This window comes from Pezoporus occidentalis, unplaced genomic scaffold (genome assembly GCF_034315485.1).
Source record: "Pezoporus occidentalis ecotype Australia unplaced genomic scaffold, CSIRO_AGI_Poc_V1 ctg88, whole genome shotgun sequence".
Classification (NCBI taxonomy): Eukaryota; Metazoa; Chordata; class Aves; order Psittaciformes; family Psittacidae; genus Pezoporus; species Pezoporus occidentalis.
This window is the reverse complement of record NW_026916242.1, coordinates 1,120,088-1,140,449: the sequence shown is the minus strand read 5'-3', so window position 1 is coordinate 1,140,449 and position 20,362 is coordinate 1,120,088. Positions and strand designations below refer to the sequence as shown.

Genomic DNA, 20,362 nt, shown 5'->3' with positions numbered 1-20,362 from the left:
CATATGAGGAAGAAAACAATTAATTAGCATAAAAAGCGAAGAGAAGTTTAAAAGGATACAGGCAAGTCAGGTGCCAATTACTAAAAAACTTACAATTTATCAAAAACTGAGCTTTTAAAGTCCCAAGTTAGGGGTCTAGTTTCTTCGTAAGTAACAAAAATCTTCCCCTTTGTATGAAGTTTCTAAATAGGTGTCATTAGAGCATTTTAACATTTATTCAACATTTACATAATTACTTTGAATTTAAAAATGATGTTTTAGAAAAAAAGTCTTAGCATTAACAGAAAATTTAAGTTTTAATATTTAATTTGATCTTGTTTTTTTCCCATTGAAGTAATGAACATCTTCCCAGGATTCCTTACTTTCAAAACTCTTCCGCTGAATATAATTATTTTCAATTATGCTACTTTTAGACTATCAAAGTTTCCCCAGCAGTTAAGAAATTCACAGACTTACAGAAGAAGGAGCGGAATGTGAATTCTGAGGAGATCGGATTGCAGGAGGTACGCCTCGCACTGGACTAGAGCCGTTTCCACCTTGGTACTGCAGAGAAGACGGAGCCCTCCAATTAGTCAATCTTATTATCAAAATACGTTAAACATCTACTGAATGATACAGCTCATGTGTACACAAGATTTGTAAATCAGATTGTACTACTTTTAGTAGTGCGGTACCTGGCAATTTAAAAAAAGCATGAAAGAAAATGTTTTCTGTTTTTTAGCTCAGGTTGCAACAAGAGACAGTGCATCTCTACTTTAATGTTTAATACTTGCAAACATACATAAAGAAAAGAAACCATTCTCTCAAGAGGCTTCTCCATTACAAACAAAAATCCTTTTAACATAAAAAAGTGCTAAAAGTACATTTTAAAGCTCAAGAAAGTTTTACAAACACACAAAAGCCTTACCTCAAAATAGTCGCTAATCTTGTGACCACGTCCCCCAATATTCTTTCCTGAAAAAAATATATCAATGCATGTTAGAATTGATTAAATACTTATAGATGTGTCTTACATTTTTACCTATAATGTAATTATAGCAAGTCTTACCACTTGTTAATTGGTTTTCTTTGATGTGCTACTATTTGATCTCCTTATGTAGATAATTAAGGCATTTGCCACAACAAAGATATTTGCATATTCCATTCATTGAGAAATCAGAAATTAAGTCACACTTCAATTCCTAAACCAGATTAACACAGATTCAGCAGTAAGTTTAGACCTCTTCTAGATAAAAGGAAACTCATCTCTCACCCTACAGATCAAACCTTTAGCTTCAAGTCCTTCCCCTTCTTAAGCACTATCTCAAAGTTCCTTAACTTCCAAAATACCAAATTATCCAAGTTTACTAACATTATATGATCCAGGTGAGTCCCTGTGCCCAAATGTCCAGCCCAAGCGCCAGTTAACAGTGAGGGCATGGAGGATGACAAGTACTTACATTCCCCCCAACCTGATCATGAATTGATTAACTCCCAGGGTTAACTTGGGAGATAAAAGAGCTGAATGAGAGAGTAGAATTTCTTTTATCTTAATCAGTATTGAGACTTGAGGAGCATCAATGTGAATGAATCTTTTTTCAATGACCTATATGTGGCATTCCAGAGATTGCACCAATGCTTTTACCCAGTGGCATAAATGTTTTCATCTATTTGGCCCTAAGACGACTGCTAAATCTTAAGGCTGTCTCTTGTATAGGTGAGACTACTTGTTAGGATATACAGACTATTGTTCAAAGCTTTTTCCTTTATAGAAAAAAAAAATGTTTTGATGAATTAAATCATCAGACATAGGTCCAAAAAAGTAATTTTGGACTATTTAGTAAAGATTTCAAAACACTTCTGTAGTTTCAGCTCTAAAGAATTCTTTCTAGTCCAGTATGCTGGCACTGCTGCTAACTTTGTGTCACTAAGAAATATCACAAAGAAACAGAAGTATTTGGCAGCCCATTTTGTGTCAAGACTTTTAACAGAAATATTTAGGTAAACAATTACACACACACAGTATCACAGTATGCTAGAGATTGGAAGGGACCTCGAAAGATCATCTAGTCCAATCCGCCTGCCGGAGCAGGAACACCTAGATAATTCAAGCACTTAGAACAGCACACACATGACTCCTCCAGTAGTTGCCCCGTTAGTGTTCACATTGCTGCTACTGTCCTTCAGCCAGTTCTTTACCTACTCTGTAATTCTGCATTTCTGTCTTCACGCTTAATTCTCATATATCACTTCATCAAATTAAAATTTGCTTTCACACAGATAAATGAAGACAAGACTGCATTCCCTTTTAGTATAGAAAAATCTATTCTGTATCATGTTACAGAACTCCACACTGAAGAAATATATAAAAATATTTTGGCACAGCCAATTACGAATAGATTTACACTGATTTTATCCCACTTCCAATTACGGCTGTGCTGTAAATGATACCTTGCGTCAACATTTATGGCTTATTTTGCATATCACAAAGTCAAAATCCTAGGTATGCAATATAAAAGAGAGAGAACTCTTGAAAATAAGAACAAGAGTGGTATTTGCTGTGCTTCCACTGTCCTGTATGTACCACTCCAATATGCTGCAGTTTCCTAGGCTAGCTCCTTGAGAATACTGCCATGCAGACTATTCCATTTCACTGCGGTTGACACTAAAATAGCAATTATAAGACACTATTATAATGTTGTCTATGACAAAAAGTTCCTAAAATTTCTATAATCTCCAATTTCAACATTCATTGGTAGCAGGAAGGATAAGCTTCTAGAACAATGGAAGTAGGAAATTTCATTCAAGTTCTTCAAACAAAGCAGGTCTCTGAAGCAACACTTACAAAGAAATTAATTTTAGTCGAACTACATAATTCTTCTACTAATAGCATGTTGCATCATGAAGACTTCCAGATATGAAGCCCACTGAAAAGTGATGGAACACCTTATCCTTGGTGCCATCTTAAGGCGTATCAAGGATAAGAGAGCTATGAGGGGCAGTCAACATGGCTTCACCAAGAGGAAATCATGTTTGACCAATCTCTTAGCCTTTTATGAGGAAATAACACAGTGGATGGATGATGGCAGAGAGGTGGATGTGGTCTATCTTGACTTCAGCAAAGCATTTGACACAGTCTCCCACAGCATCCTCACAGATAAATTGAGGAAGTGTCGTCTGGATGATCAGGTAGTGAGGTGGACTGCGAACTGGCTGAAGGAGAGAAGCCAGAGAGTTGTAGTCTATGGGGGGGAGTCTAGTTGGAGGCCTGTAACTAGTGGAGTGCCTCAAGGGTCAGTACTGGGACCAGTATTATTTAATATATTCATCAACGATTTAGATGAGGGAATTGAGTGTACCATCAGCAAGTTTGCTGATGACACTAAGCTGGGAGGAGTGGCTGACACGCCAGAAGGCTGTGCTGCCATCCAGCGAGACCTGGACAGGCTGGAGAGTTGGGCAGGGAATAACTTGATGAAATATAACAAGGGAAAGTGTAGAGTCCTGCATCTGGGCAGGAACAACCCCCCGTTCCAGTGTAGGTTGGGGAACGACCTGTTAGAGCAGTGTAGGGGAGAGGGACCTGGGGGTCCTAGTGGATGACAGGATGACCATGAGCCAACACTGTGCCCTTGTGGCCAAGAAGGCCAATGGCATCCTGGGGTGTATTAGAAGCGGGGTGGTTAGTAGGTCGAGAGAGGTCCTCCTTCCCCTCTACTCTGCCCTGGTGAGACCGCATCTGGAATATTGTGTCCAGTTCTGGGCCCCTCAGTTCAAGAAGGACAGGGAGCTGCTGGAGAGAGTCCAGCACAGGGCAACTAAGATGATTAAGGGAGTGGAGCATCTCCCTTATGAGGAAAGACTGAGGGAGCTGGGTCTCTATAGTTTGGGGAAGAGGAGACTGAGGGGTGACCTTATTAGTGTATATAAATCTATAAAGGGGGAGTGTCACGAGGATGAAGCCAGGCTCTACTCAGTGGCAAACAATGATAGGACAAGGAGTAATGGGTACAAACTGGAACACAAGAGGTTCCACTTAAACTTGAGAAGAAACTTCTTCTCAGTGAGGGTGACAGAACACTGGAACAGGCTGCCCAGGGAGGTTGTGGAGTCTCCTTCTCTGGAGGCATTCAAAACCCACCTGGACACATTCCTGTGCAACCTTATCTAGGTGTTCCTGCTCCAGCAGGGGGATTGGACTAGATGATCTTTTGAGGTCCCTTCCAATCTCTAGCATACTGTGATACTGTGATATCTGAAGTGACATTTCCTAGCTCAGTTAGAAACCAAAAAAAGCTAATACAGATGTTATCAAAACTATTTCTTCTCCTCTTTTGATGAATTTTTTATTTTGAAGTTAAATTTACACCATTCCTTACCCAAAAGTTGTATCAAAGAGAGGACTGACAAAAACTATGCTTTGTAAATACAAAATCAGAAATCAATCTCATCTTGATTTCCCCAACCCTTTAGACAACTACCTTATCCATAGAAAAGAAAGAATAAGATTAGATTTTTAAATATACTTGAAAAACAAGCAATCAGTTATTATAATCCACAATTCCCTTTCCCCCTTACCCCCTTACATCACCTACTGAAAAGAAATACAAACCACAAAGGTATTTTGGATGAGAAGAGCTTCTACAGTTCTTAAAAGGTGTACTGAGTTGTATCATAGCTGCAGGTTGCACACATATTAGTGCACAATTCCTACAGGTAATCATCAGCCCAGTTCAGGTTTTACTTGCCCATGCCTTCCAGTGACAAATGAGGGCAGAGGGGAGAGGATATGTAATTTAACTTCCAAAACGCAACACCTTTCTTATGCAAGCAAAAATACAGATCTTTTAAGGCTAAGAGTGAAAACTTTGTGCATTATAATTTGACTAAATACATGTAGTAACTATTTAATTAATTTAGATTTTAGTTTACCTTGGCTGCTTTCACTCTGAGTGTCTGCTTTTCTTTTTCTTCCTCTGGAAGGTTCTGACTGTTTCTTCTCTGGAGTCTACAAGCAACAAAAAGAACATGATTCAATAGCAGCTCTATTTATTTATTTCATTGCTATATTATTGTGAAGTAAATGTAAATCCTCATTCATAAAACATGATTTCACAATTCAGTAGGGATGTAATTTCAGATTATAGTTGAAGCAGATAATAATGATCCTTGGTCAATCAGATAAATATAAGCTAGAAAAGATATTTAAGAAAGTGAGAAATAATTCTTAATTCATTTCCCAGAGGCAATTCTACATATTAATTGTTAAGCAATTATACCTTTTCATCCATTCTGGGGTTTATGAACACCCAATTTGGTTTCACCATGGCTACATTTTACCAATATTTTTGTATCTTTGTTTCTGGGTGTTTTAAAGCTCCGTACTTAGGGAAATAATCTGATTTACAATAGTGGTGTTTTCTAAGCTTTGTCATGCTGTAAAAACAAAGTCCTAGTGCTTCGATAAGAAGCCAATAATGTTATGCATTTTCAGAAGTGCAGGAGTCATGTCCAAACTAAAATAAACTGCAGATTTCTAGAATCTGTTTAGGATAAAAAAAAAAAAAAAAAAAAAGAGCAATTTCTCAAAATTTGAGTATCCGCTTGGAACGTATCGCCATCTCCACCCCCTTATATTTGTATCTCAAGAAGGTAAAAAAAAAGCACCAGTGGTAAGTGAAAAAATCCAGACCTGTTAAATTTTTAATCCAGAAATATTATATATAATTGCCTAGAAACCACAGTCAGCATGTATAACACAGATAACAAGAAAGGGCTGTGATCAGAAGCATCTCTAAATTATATTTGCTCTCCCTTGATCTGAGGATTCAAACCACTTAGTCTCCCCAGTGTAAGTTAAATTCTACAAGCTGCTTTAGTTCAAGGAAAAGATACTGCAGCTGTGTGTGTATTCAGCCTCTAAGCAGCCTCATAACAGAAACTCATGAAAGCACAGAAGCCATTACACGTGCTCTCTGCTACAATCAAGAAATCAATGATCCCCAATACTTCTGACTAAATTTGAAATCAGTGATAAGATGCTTAACTTTTTTTATGATATCATTTTATTATTCCACTGTATTTGTCACTTTGTACTCTAAGTGCCCTTTCTCAACACAGCAAATAATACCACAATTCAAATTTCAACCCATCCCTAACAGCATTTCAAGTTATGTTTCAGTTTCTAAATCTAGTTATGTTTCAGTTTCTAAATCTTCACATGGATACTTTCAAATATAATTTTACTACTAATACACTAAAATATTTATTTTGGCAAAGAACTACTTTAAATTACCAGTGATCAGTAGAAAATTATCAGTCTATAAAAGAACAGTCAGGACAGAAAGGTCTTTCTTATTTACATAATGTATTTTTTTTAGAAGTTTTATCTCTGTGGACAGCTTCATAAAAATACCTTTGGAAATTTCACAATTGTAGCTGTTGCACTTTGGGCTACAACTGAAATTAAAATTAAATACATTTTATCTTAAATAAACTCTTCCAACCAAAATCTGCATCTTTTATAGTTTGTCTTTTACATTCGCAAACTGTACAACACAGACTTCTGGAAATGACCTTATCCTCAGACTGCGTAATTCTAAAAGCAGAAAGCATAGCTTAGGAATATTACTGTAATTACTTGCAATTACTGCCAGGTAAACAGGTGACATTAAGCTATCTTTCCACAAAAATAAATTGAAACTATTTAATCTAACATTTTCATGGTATTTTGTTTTCCAGCTTACAATTCTGCAGTTATCATTCTAATGTAGTCAGTTTTGCCTACTATATCAAGCAAAAAAAAAACCTGTTTAAAAGCCAATTAATGACTAAATATTTAAGATTTCCCTCACCAAAAATAGTTTTGAGCGGCAGTGACCGAAGTCTTGTATTTTAAAAAAGATATTTAAAAAGGTTAACAGTTTTAAAACTGAAGCTCAAGTAACTCATGTCTATTTCCTTAAGCTCTTCTGATTTCTCTCAGTGTTTAATTTAACCTTCCAAACTAAAAAGTATTGGCACACTAATCAGGTTAGTAATGAGGTTATCCAACAAAGTCACGTTCACCTTTTCCAATTACAAAATTCACATGGTAATGTACAGCTTACATCACTAGAATACGTTCTCCAAAATCTCTTCTAATGAACGAAATCATATGAATTACAAGAAATTGAAGACTAATGGGGCTGAAGAGTATCCTGAAAAATGAAGACTGAAGCTGCTTTCAGTTACTTCAGAAGGATTTACATATAGTCAAGATTTAGATTAAAACAGCACTACTTCACAAGCAAGACAACTAGTTTTGAAGTTATCCAAAATTAGATTGCAAAGCTACGTTAGTTACTTACACCTTGGCCCACTACCACAGCCTCATAGATCCTAGTTTACCTTTCAATTTTAATGTGCTTCCCCTGAGTCCTGTCTTCACCTTTACAGTTTTAAATCTTGGCTTTCCACATTCTTTTATAAAATAAAAATTTCTAAGAACCAATTCTCAGATAGTTAATCCTCTTAAAAAAAAACCCACCTAAGATAACTATTTTAATGTATTTTATGTATAGTTACATATTTTCCACCATTATTGTAGAACTGGTAACAACTAAGTCAGGAATTTAATTTTGTGGACGAAAAAAGAAATTAACGTGTAATAAAATACATTGTTTTTCCTCTTAGAAGTTAAAGTCTCCAGTATGATTGTTATTATTTTGTTGTTAATATTTTTTGTATGCATAATGAATGAGTTGACAGTTTTCCACAATTATTTTGTTATAAATCCTACCCCCCACCCCAAGCTTCACAACTACAGCAAATAAATACAGCAGCACTGTTTTCCTCTGCAATGCATTATAAATTCCAATTAGATCAAACCTTTAGTTACTTCTGAAATTACACTTATGAGTGTTCTGTATTACTAGGAATCACAGCAACTGAACAGCAACTACTAGAGAGCGGAGTGAAACATTTATATAACTAATCAAACTGGATAAACCAAGCCGCAGACAAAGCTGTCCTCCTTTACATAATTTATTATCTATGGAGAACAGAAAATACTAGTTACAAATAAAATAGTGTATTTGTAACCAAAGGAGGGAAGAGTAATCTACTTAATGAGGGACAGTGGGGAGGGCCAAAATATCAGAAGACTACTAGAAACACTTGTTCACAACCTAAGGAAGCCAATTTAGGATTTATCTTAACTACAGATAGCTAATATACATTCAAATTAAGACCTATGTACCACATCAATAAAGCATTTAATAAAATAAAGATAAGGTATACATTTAAAAAGAAGCTGAAATACAGGTCTGGATATTAATATCAAACATCCAGCTAATGTTTACTGCTTACAACGCTGAACTGAATTCAGAATAAAGCCTGGTTCAAGATGTTTTGCAGGTCAAAGTTTATCTCTGGGAAGTATCTCAATTAAAACTATTACTCAGATAAGATGCCCCTCTTCATACATCCATCAGACAGACCAACAAGAGATGCATTTTCTGCAATCCCATGTGCAAAAAGTAAAAAAAGGAAAAATTAACACCAGAAACAAAAAGGGTGTTTATGTTGTGTGTGTGAAGCCTGCCTTGTTTTGAAAACTGTGAGACTTTTTCTTTTAATGTGTTGCTCAGTGATGAAAGCACAGAATGGTGACATGGATGTACCATTACAATTTGATCAGAAACTGACGTTCTTGCTAGAAATTAATTTCAATTATTCTGAGATGTGCATTTCTACTTTTTTTCCAACCAAAATCTATTGTGATAAAACAGTTCTCTGCTTCCCATATGAGTAAGTCTTTGTATTTCTACACTACCATCCACAAGAGAAATTTGCTATTATGATGAAACCTTCATTGTCACACCATTCAAAAAAACCAACAACAACAAAAAAAACAACACCTCGACCACCACCACCCCCCTCAAAAAAATCCCACAAATAGTTTGCAATATTGAGAACTAAAGTGTGTTTCTATAGGATTACAGTATATAAGTAACCAGATGTTACCGTAAGAACAGAACTGTAAAAACTTATTAACATGTTTGGTATTACAATTGCAATTTAAGTGACAACTGACTACGTCTGAACATGGGTGAAGAAATCGTATTTCATTGTTCAATGTCATTAACAGTAAATGAAAAAAACAGTCTTTCAGAAAACAGAAGACATCTGAAGCACAGAGCAACGGAGCGCTGGAAATCTATGTGTGCAGGGACTTTTCTAAGAAAAAGTCTACTTCTATTTTAGAATCCAAATTTTAGAACATTTTAAAAGAAAATAAACCCATTTATCCCTACTCAGAAGCACTGCTTGAGGTTAAAAAAACAAAGATAGGCATTGAACTGTCAAACTTACATGCCTTGGAAAAACCTTGCCTCTGTATCTCATTTATACAACTGTAAAATAATATTTTTATACACCAAAAAGTTATTACAGATAAAGTCAGTGTTCTGAGATCACTTGACTATTCACAGACACGCTATTCTGTCAAGTAATTGCAATAATGCACTGTAACCTTCAGGCTACTGCTGCACATTTCCATTACCACCCTACACCAGAACTGCCTCACTGCAACACTAGGGGAAGTATTTCTAGGAAAAGCCACGAAGAAAAGCAACAGGCAGACTCTTTTGGTTAAGAAAATAGTCTACATACAATTGAAAGGAAAATCCAGCTTGGAAAGACAAAGGGGAAAAAAAACATAGTAGAGCCTTTTTCAAAGAGAAAAACATGAAATCACACAATTCTTTATGAGATATTGGTATTAGGAATAAACTAAATTCACTTGCTAGTCAGCCCAGTGTAAAAACAAATATCAGACAGCGTTTCATAGTGACTAGGTGAATGAACAATTAGGCCCCCAAGTAAAGCTTTAACATGTGAAAATAATGTTGAAAGCACATTCCAAACAACATGCCCTCTGGCACGACACACGCTCAAACACAGGTCTAGCCTTGGCTAGAAATGCGGTCCTGCTTACAATGGGTATAATCTGATTGATGCAATCTGTGACGTGCACAGGCAAAATTGTCAAGGACTCGCTGACTCCAAAACAGGTGAATTTTAAGAGCTGCCATCAGAGTACCTATATTAATGCTGGTCATTAAGAGGCAAATCTTCTACTCCAGGGAAATCTGCACTCTGCACATTAAAGCCGAATAACAGTATGAATCCTTTTTTGGATTCTGAAGTGGTACTAGGTAAGAGAACACACAGTGACAACTGCAGCTTTTACAAATGCAGATGATAGCTACTGGCTGCACTCAGAGTAAATCTGTATTTTTGAAGAGAACATAGCAAACTAGTTTCTAGAGTATTTTCAAAGATGCAGCAAATGACTAGGTGAACTTTATCTGTGCTGATAAAAATCTTGTTACTTATTAAACAAAAGACAGCAAACTGTTTTTAAGTATTTTCAGCTCCAAAAGCTGTATGTATCATCACAACATGACTACGTAGATAATAAAGAGACAGAAGCACCTAGTTTCATGACCAAAAATCAAAAGAAAAGGAAGTAATTTCTCCTCCTCTGAGAGATGGTATCTTTCAGTAATGTACGCTTTTTCTTATCTAGCTGCGTATTTTGTATTTTACTTTAAAAGCTTCTATATAAAATAAGTTAAACTGGAATATAAAATTATTACTTGCAGCACTAAATTTCTTAAGTAATAAAAAATGTCCCCCATGTACTTACCTCCGATTCCTTATCACTTAAAGATCCCAAGCTTCCAAAGCTGTGGTTTGAACTTTCGTTATTTGTTGAAGCCTACCAAGACAAATAAAATACGAAATATTTTATGCAAATTTATACAGCAGCTAATCCACTAATATTATTCACAGTTATAACAAGTAACAGTAATAAACTGTCATGCTTGCAAGAGAAAAAAAAAATAAACCTATTAACTATAGAGCATTTGTGACTTGCAAGGAAGATGAAGAGTTTTACAGGTGGACGTTTTGACAGGGCACAGCAAATTCTGTATTTCAATTGCTTTTAAGCCAAGTAAAACCCCAGAAACAGTCAAAACCACTTCAGTCTTATTTGGGAATAGCAAAACATCCAACAAAAAATCCTAACAAACGATTCCACAAAACAAGCTTAAAAAGCCAATACTGCTGAAGGTGCTGGAGACTATGAAAAAAACCTCATTTTTTTCATCATTTTCAAAGAAAAAGAGGGTTTAATTTCCTCCAAGACAGATAGTAGGCTGCTGCAAAGATTTAAGTTTTTTAAAATCCATTCAGTAACAAACAACTTTTGACAATATTCTTCTACGTTCTTTAAACAAATTATTTCCCCTAAAGTAATAAATTTAGACTGGAGGAAAGGGGAGAAGAAACTGTGAAATAGTCTCAAGTCACAATACTTCTAATTAGAAATTTTCTAATGCTGAGATCTTTTGAACACAGAATGGCAACAAGGACATTTTACTGAAGGAGTCTGCTCCACGTTCATATAACAAAAACGCCAACATCAGCTGAGCTTCTTTTTATTAAAAGAAAACCAAAAATCTTATGTCACTGGATTATTCTCCTCCATATAAGAAGGCAGAGCAAATACTTTGAAGTGAAACAACTACTTCCAAGGCAAATACTCATCTTGCTTCAAAGCACTGCATTCTAACTCTGCATCAGTTTGCAAGACAATACTGACGTGTGACACCTTCTGAACAACTAGACCATCTCTGAATCGAAATTTCTGGAGAAATGTTAACTAAACCCACAAAATTTCCTCATGTGCTTTTCCCCACAGGCAGTTGCTATTATGGAAAAGCCTATATGTAGTTCTTCCTTGCAATGTCTGAGTATGTGGTGATCTGAATCAGATAAAACAATCTCAGTAACCCATACACGCTATTTCCACTCTTGCTTACTGCAAAAGCTTGAAGATTATGTTCTTCCCGCCCCCGCCCCAACTATTTGAAAACTCTTCAGCAAAACAGTAGATACAGGTAGGTTTACAAAACAGTAGCCCAAATAAATAAAAATACGTCTCAATTTAATTACCAGAAAAATAATGACCTAGAATGCTTCAAAAAATAATCAGTAAGTGCTTCAAAAAATAATCACTAAGTGCAGCTGCAATCTCTGTATTGTGTTGCTGTGCTAGGAAAATGAGAATTTGGTATGTGTGGATTTGGATAGGTATGTGAAGAGGATTTTTTCTGATTTTTACCTTAAAATTGAAAGCAGACAAATGGAGATCATATTTACACATCACATTTTCCCAGTTACCTTTGTACATCAGATCAAAAAGGTTTTATCAGGTTAATAAAAATCAGACAGGCCTCTATCAACAGTTCCCACCAAGACTAAAGACTGTATTAAGGAAGAAAAAAAAAAAAATAAGCGGGAGGGGATGGAGGGAAAGGCATATTCCAAACACAGCCCAGACCTTCTACTACAGTTAGTATTATCTGCTTGGATATCCTGAACGGGCAGAAATAAGAGAGATACAAATCTGATATTGCCATTTTACTGATGGTGGGATAAATAACAGGACTAGATATTGGTATTCCCCTCTGACTCCCTGCCTCCCCAAACTACAAAAAAAAAAAAAAAAAAAAAAAAAAAGCCGCAAAAGAAGAGATATTGCACTGAAGATCATTTGTGGAATCTTTCTGGCCAAAAGTGAGAACAATGTCTTAGGTAAGTATCTGCATCAACCAGAAGAAAGTGGTAGTAGTATCTTCTGCAAACAATTATCAAACCTTTTGGCAATATTAAAAAAAAAAAACAAACACTTTATCATTCTATCCATTTGGAAACCAACTGGATAAGAGAAAATTATCTGTTCAAACAGACCTTGGAACATGTCAGGGACAAGAAATTCATATTTTACATGGTAGAGTCAAAAAGGGAAATCAGTTGGTTTAATTTTTTTATGGCTAATTTGGACGAACAAATCGAAAATCTGGGAGTGGAATGAACTCTGTCTGAAAGTGAAATTAGCTGAACAACAGACAGTAACAACAACAAAAAAAAACCCCAAACTTGAACAGATTTATGGAAATGGTAAGCAGCGACTTAGAGGGGATAAAACTCGATGATTACTTGTAGGGAAAATGTATTACACACATAGCAGCAGACAGATTCTGAGGAGGAAAGACTGGCATTCAGGCAAGGAAACAACACAAGTGTATCAAAAACTAATGGAAGTATTTACAAATACACTGGTTTGAAGTTAAACGAAGTTAAAAGAAGGTACAGAGCTAGTAATGAAAAAGGACAAGTGGTCAGCATTTACCTGAACAATTATAAGCTGAAAAATTAGGGGAGTAAGTAGTACTAGAGAATCCAAAATTTGCTTGTATCTAATTTTAATCACAAGATATGCCTCGTATACATTTTTGCAGTCATAATTAGAAGGCAATTAACAAGAGAAAAAAACAGTGCCTCAACTACATTGTGTCAATCCAACCTGATTCCTCCCCCTGAACAACTACCTCACTTCTTGGTTAAAATGGTAGTAACAGAAGTGATCTGTCACCCATTTTACAGCTTTGTGACAATTAACTTGCTGTCACTCCCAAAAACAAATTAAGAAGATGCAAGATTACTATGCACCAATTTCAACCCTTTACAGTTTGTTAATAGTCATCAATACATCACACGTCCCCAGAAATTTAGACTTCTGCTATCAGGCAGTATTTTGTTCTCTGGTCTACGCTGCTAATTAAAATGCGGAATAAGAAGTGAAAAATACTAACCAAGTTTAAGTAAAATACTTAAATTTTTTATGAGGACACTGCAGACACATTGGAAATGGAATTTAAAAGTACTTTGGTCACAGAATCATAGAAAAGTTAGGGCTGGAAAGGACCTAAAGATCATCTAGTTCCAACCCTTTGTTAATCTAGATATACTAGCTTTCAAACAAATTTAATCTTAAAAAACAGGTCACATCACACTCCCTGTGTCTATTTCAAACTGAACTGTAAACAGCTGGCCATCTGCAGAAGGGACAACTCCACTTAAGTACCAGGAAAAATTTCCATCTCTGATCACATGTGCACTACAGTAAAACCACAAAAGAGCCTGCACAAGCCTATTCTTTGGTTGTTTTCAGAACAATTCAATCTCCATGACATAGACAGGTTTAGGATAAATAATCCTATCTCAAAATAACATAACCAACAAGGATTTTCCTGAGACTCCCTTCCAACTCAATACTTTTGCAAGTAAATCACATGGGCAATATGCAACTGAGACAGTGTGAGATAAATTCATATGTCAAAGATGGTAGATCTGGAAGACTTCTCTTAGAACTTACTTTAGCTCCAACACTGCAACTTCCAGTACTCCCAGTGCTGCCACTTACTACTCCTGTAAATCTTGCCTCTAACAATTCTTGTCTTCTTGGGTCCAGGCTATGAAGCTCATCCATTGCTCCTAAAAAGAGATAAATAAATTCATTATATTCCCTAGTATTTGCAGCGGAGTATCTTGCAAACAAGCCAAACATACCACCAGCCTATGTAAAGAAAGGATTTATACTCTCAATGTGACAAGGATTCACCATCTGTTACCTAATAACGAATGCACTCAATGAATTCCAGAAATTTAGGGGGAAGTTCCGTGTATCAGAATAGCCTTGTCAATGTTGGTGAAAACTAGAATGTGTTAGAGGCGCGGAAGAGACATGGAGTCTGCGGTGTGTGATACGCCAACCAGCAAATTATTTATAGATTAAAAACTAGCTGACAGGAGCAAAACAGTTTCCAGCATAAACCCTCTCAATTCTGCAATCCCCTTGTTTTCCATACTATTAAAAATGTTTAAGACATTGATAAGCAAGACAAACAAGAATCATAGGGGAAAAAAAAAAAATAAAAATCAGAAGGTAGACCACAGTCCCCAACACATGCAAGGGAATGCACGATTATATGGAGGTTTGAAGGGCAGATAAGCAAGGAGCAGGATCAGCAATACGAGAGGAGCCATGAGTAACAGAGATCCTTGCACAGGTGGTGCCTCTGACAGAGCCCTGCTAAACAGGGTAATGCAGTGCTGCTGGCTCTGGTAGGGAAATGAAGATGGAAGGAAATGGAGGAACAAAAGGAGTTTCTGATGAGCTCAGCCTACATGGGTAGGCTGCAACATGATGTGCAGCTTTCTAATTTGTATTTAAATCACTTACGGCTGTTTAATGAGTCTGAAAGATGATCTAGACAAATAGTCTTCCATATTTACACAAACTGCATTCTTTGTTTTTATCTTTTCAACTACTTGAACATTCAGTTTATCTCCAATTGGAAACATTCCAGTTGCTTTATTTTAAGTAAGATATTTAATACCAAAGTCGTTATGCACTATTTCATAGCATATCCCTGAAGTACCATATAAAGTGATATAGCCTTTTCTTTTTCAACTAAGACACAACTTAGCAAGTTTGTGCTTCTGAGTCCCAGAGGGCAGCACAGCAGTTAAGAAAGGGCATTACAGTAATAACTATGTATATTCAAAGTGCTATGAAAAAAGATTTTTGGAATTTTATTTTCATGAAAACTTTTCATGAACTTCTACCTATCAGCTAAGCATCCTGACACCCAAGGCACCAGCACAGCCAATAACATTATCACCAATGACAAAGATGAGCCTGGTACCCAGACCTCCTCCGATGGAAGAAAACCACACCAAGAGAAAAATGGTTCAGAAGGAGACATTCAAGAACTGTCTGGTTGGCAGAGCCTTCTTTTGAAAAAATCAAACCGCAAGTGGTGGTTTAAGGATCCCACATTTTGTTTCTGGAGGTAGGGAAGTTTACCCAAATGCAGCCACATACAGAGCTGGAGGTCTCTTTTCCAGCAATGCAGGCGAAATTTACCCACTTTGAAACTGCAGCTGGTGTATTATCAGCAGTTGTTAACACTGGTTCTGAACTTGCCTAGTGAAAATTCGTCCAATTTCTACATATTTTAAATCGTAAGCTCTCTAGGGTAAAAACTATTTTACTATGTGTATGCACAATGCAGAACAATCAGGAATCCTCTTTAAACACTTGCTTCCTAAAATATGCTTGTGTACTGCTTCCAAGAGTTTCAAAACCAAATTGTACATTTCTCATATGCACAGAATATACTTCTTACATTTATACATTGTGCACAGATGTGTACAGCACACCCTTCCTACGATGTATGTAATCTGTAACAGGAAAGTATTCCTCTGAAAAAGCTTAACAAACTAATCACACCAGATTTGTCACACAAGTTTAAATTATTATTGTTCTGCTTCATAACAGTGAAAGTGTTTAAGTGTATACCACTCTGAAACAACCTATTCCAGTTTACCAAAGCAACCCGTTTAATAAAGTGGTATTTTGCTTTACTAGCCTACTTGATAGTCACTGCCCACAAAAGCTTAGAGCTTACTTAAAATTACTGACATTCTAGCAATTACAAAACACACATATATTATAGAAACAGATACTATCATATCCTATATTGTTTATTTTATGAAACACAGGAAAGCAATAACCACTGTGGACAGCTAAGGCACATTTGAAGTGCTTCAGGGTAAAATTGCTACAGCAGGTCCCACATACTGTATCTAAACACTAATGTACTGAATAGATGGCACCCCAGGTTACCTTACAAGTCATAATTGTAATTTAGCAGGTAGAGGGGTATTCCACAGCACAGATGAAAATTTTTCTTTCTGCTCAGATTTTAGAGCGCACAAATGCTAATGAATACACTGTATTCTCTTCATTATTTCTGCTGGAGTGGTTTTCGGCATTACGGTTGGGGGGGTTGTTTTGGTTTGGTTTTGGTTATTGGTATTAAGTATACAGAACCAAAAATCAACACGTACTCCTCCATTCTGGTTATCTAAAGGACAAGACAGAAAAGCTGGATTCAAACTTTCTTTCAACACAGAATAAATCCTATGAACATCTATTAAATTGCCTTCCTCATTCATGCTGTAATTTAATTCACCATTCACTCCCAGACACACAGCTGTTTTTTCAAGAACACACAGCTCTGTGCAATTCTGCAGTTCTCAGCACAAGTTACCTGCTTTTAAAGGTACCATGAGCTTTAAGCCACTTCATGTAAGGGACAAAAAAAAAATCAGTTATTTTAAATACCAAAAATTATAAATTCTCCTGCTGCCCACAACATCGACATAACTTACAGTTCTGAACATGTACCCAGCCTTACGTGAACTAAGCTCATTCTTACCCCTGAAAGCCAACTCAGTAACTCAAAGGACACACAATCACATACTGCAGGTACCTTCAGTGTATTTACAATGATGCTAAATGAAGGACCGGCACTGCTACAATCCACTGCCATTCAACCTTCTACTACCACCTAAAACTCACAAAAAAGCCCTAAAACATGCCACTACTTTACTTCTTGTAACTGCTTTTGGAATGCTTATTCTAGTATTATTTTTAAAAGTTACCCACACTACCTAGCTCTTGTGGTTTTTTGGACTGGTGGTATCTTCCACATCAATTTATCTTTCAGAATCACACAGACTCTCCTCTAAAAACTAATATAAAATACACAGATTTCTTGTCCTGGAGAGTATACTTTTTGCGAGAATTCTACAGAGAAGAACTCCAAACTCCTCTGAGAATATGTTGAGCAATGGGTTATGTCAGAAGTCGAAGTTGTAATTCAGACAAGCAATTTATAAGCTTTCTTATGGCATTCAGTATAAAATCAATTATACTGTACTTCACCTTAGGAAAACAGAGATATAACAAATCAGAGGATTCTTCATGGCAGTTTGAATTTTCCAGAACTGGTGACCAGAAAATAATGAAGTGCAACTACACCTGTACCCCAGGTCTTGACACCTCCAAATATACAAATACTTGCACAAGATCTAGTTATTTAACCAAATATTTGCTTGTATCTGAGTGAAACTGACACTTTAGAGAAAAAGTTTAGCAGTGAGTTGCAATTGCAAGACTTCACCTCCTAAAACTGTATCTTTGGAATATACATTTACTACAGTCTCTATCTCAAAACACTTCTAGACTACCGAGCAGCATCACAGACCCAAACACAAAAGCCTGACAGTTGAGACATATTTCTCTTTTCCACTAAATATGGAATCAAACTCTAAGACTCAATCTTTATCTCTGACCCTCTTATTACCCTGAATGGACTCTTGTCTGGCAATCAGTTACAGCCTGGAGATGAAGGAAGCTCAACAGCTTCACACACTGTCAGCTTTCTACAATGAAGATAAAGTTCATTATGGAGAAACCAGATTTGTCTTTGAGCAACCCTCCAGATTTGACAGAGGCCCCCCACCCCCTGAATGCAAGGCCAGCACAAACCACCTATCACTTAAGTGAAAGGCATACTGGTTTGGTCTGATTTCTTTAACAGAGTTATTTGCATATAGCTTTTAATGCCAAAGTAAAATACTTCAACATGGAGACGTATCTATTGAATAGAAGAAGACACTTCAACAATAGTCCAAATGTAAAAAGAATTTCCTGATGTGCTCATAGAGGGCACTTAGCTTTTTTAGTAACACGCACAGTTATGAGAATTACGTCCAACATACTAACAGCAGAGAAAACCAAAGCTTTAAAATATCAAAAGCAAAACAGACTACAGAAAATTACTAAAAACACAGATTCTAAAATCTTTACTCAGTCTCCTAAAAAAAAAAGTCCACACAACTATTTTTCTTTTCTTTCACCAACACGAAGATGCACCTTGTCTCTGCATCCACATGTATTTCCTTTTAAGTGACCTAGTGTCTTGTCTCATGGGGAAAAAGAAAAACAAACCAACCAAACCAGGCACTCAACTTCACTCTTCTTTCTCATCTTTCTGGAAGTCTGAACTCTCCTTATTGCAGAACCAATGAGAAAGGACTTTTTCAGTCCCCAGGAAAATAGGGGACTGAGCAAACATTTCTGCTTCCAAAAAAACCCAAACTATTTAATAACAAAATATTTTGTAGTCAGGTAAATTCCAGCAAGCCACTGTCATGCTGATCAAGGTTTCTTTCTATTAATAGTAAAACTTCCTATTTATTATAGCTTGTGCTTTATATTTGCTTCAGTACCTTACAAAGCCAATTGGGAATAAAGCAACACAGAACAATTTGTCAGTGAAGGAACATACAGAGCTCTAAAATACAAGTCTAATCAAGTGAAAAAGTATGACAAATCAAAATACAGTAAGACAACAAACTCTATAGAGTGGATCCAAACTTCTTCATTTTTAAGTTGGAAAAAATGACACCTGTTCCACTTAAACTAGAACATCTGGGCTGTGAGATTGTGAGATTCAGCCAAGGAAATACAAACCAAAACCAAACCAAACCAAACCAACCAACCAAAACAAAACAACACAAAAAAAAAAACAAAACTAACCTGTGTTGCTAAACCATGCCTTGAATAGTCTTTCCTCCACAGCATGTTTTGGGGAATCACAGAAAATAATTGGAAAAAGGCCTGAAAACTACTAATGTGCTAAGAAAACAAGCTGAGATGCTCATACAATGGCATAAACTCAAGCATCAGAAATATGAAAAGACTTAAATTCCAAGGTAACAGTAAAAACGCAACCTGTCCTTAGCAGAAGGCTTTGAAGGGCATCACCATCCAATGTGAGCCACAATCCCAAGGCCCCAGTGATTCTGTACTGCAGACCCAGAAGTCGAGAAGGTCCCACTCAACCTAAATTAGCAGTCAATAGGGCAGACAGCAAGATACAATCACTGAGACTTAAAGTAAAACAAATAAAAAAAAACCCTGAACTATATTTATCTCCTAACAATAGCTACATAATCAAAGCTTAAAGGACACCAGGGCTCCATCTCTTCCAAAATACCTAACAGAATAACAACAAACTGCAGATTACCCATGACAAAGTTTAACCTGAACATTTAGAAATGTTTAAAATCACTGGTTTTCCAATGAAGAGAATTAATGACAATGACTTTCACAGATGACTATGTAGCTACTATAACCTCCAATCAACAGGTAACAAGAAAAAGTTCAGGGTACTACATTCGAGTTGAAAACCAGTCAACTGATAGCTGGTCAAACAGCAGCAGTAAATGCAACAGCAAAGGGGAAAAATACATCCAGATATTCAAGCAAAACTAGCTGTTTGAAAAGATCTTAAGTGATAAGAAATTCCTAATGAGATATGTATCTAAGTGCAGAGTCAGGAAAACACAGAATCAATTTAATTAATCAAGAGTAGTTTTACATGCACAGTGAAAATGCAGCATTTCTCAGCACTTGAGCCACTGACACTGAGCACACAACACAGAAACCAAGTATAAAAATAGTATTTCTCATTGAAGTTCTATTCTCTGTTTAGGTACCCCATTTCCTAACGAACACCACCACTACGACTACTGCTAAGGTGCCCAGGTGAACTCGAAATGCTTTTCT

General features: G+C 36.3%; 1 protein-coding gene across 2 annotated transcripts in view; it reads right to left on the bottom strand.

Annotated features, from left to right (window-relative positions):
• Window positions 1–20,362, bottom strand: part of TLK1 (tousled like kinase 1) — a 70,015-nt gene that overhangs the window by 30,345 nt on the left and 19,308 nt on the right. For both annotated transcript variants that reach the window (XM_062604671.1, XM_062604672.1), the window contains exons 2-6: window positions 14,252–14,370; window positions 10,673–10,744; window positions 4,912–4,987; window positions 908–954; window positions 457–543 (exon numbers count right to left, since the gene is read on the bottom strand). In XM_062604671.1, the coding sequence (XP_062460655.1) occupies window positions 457–543; window positions 908–954; window positions 4,912–4,987; window positions 10,673–10,744; window positions 14,252–14,370 (401 nt within the window). The remainder of the gene's footprint in view (window positions 1–456; window positions 544–907; window positions 955–4,911; window positions 4,988–10,672; window positions 10,745–14,251; window positions 14,371–20,362) is intronic.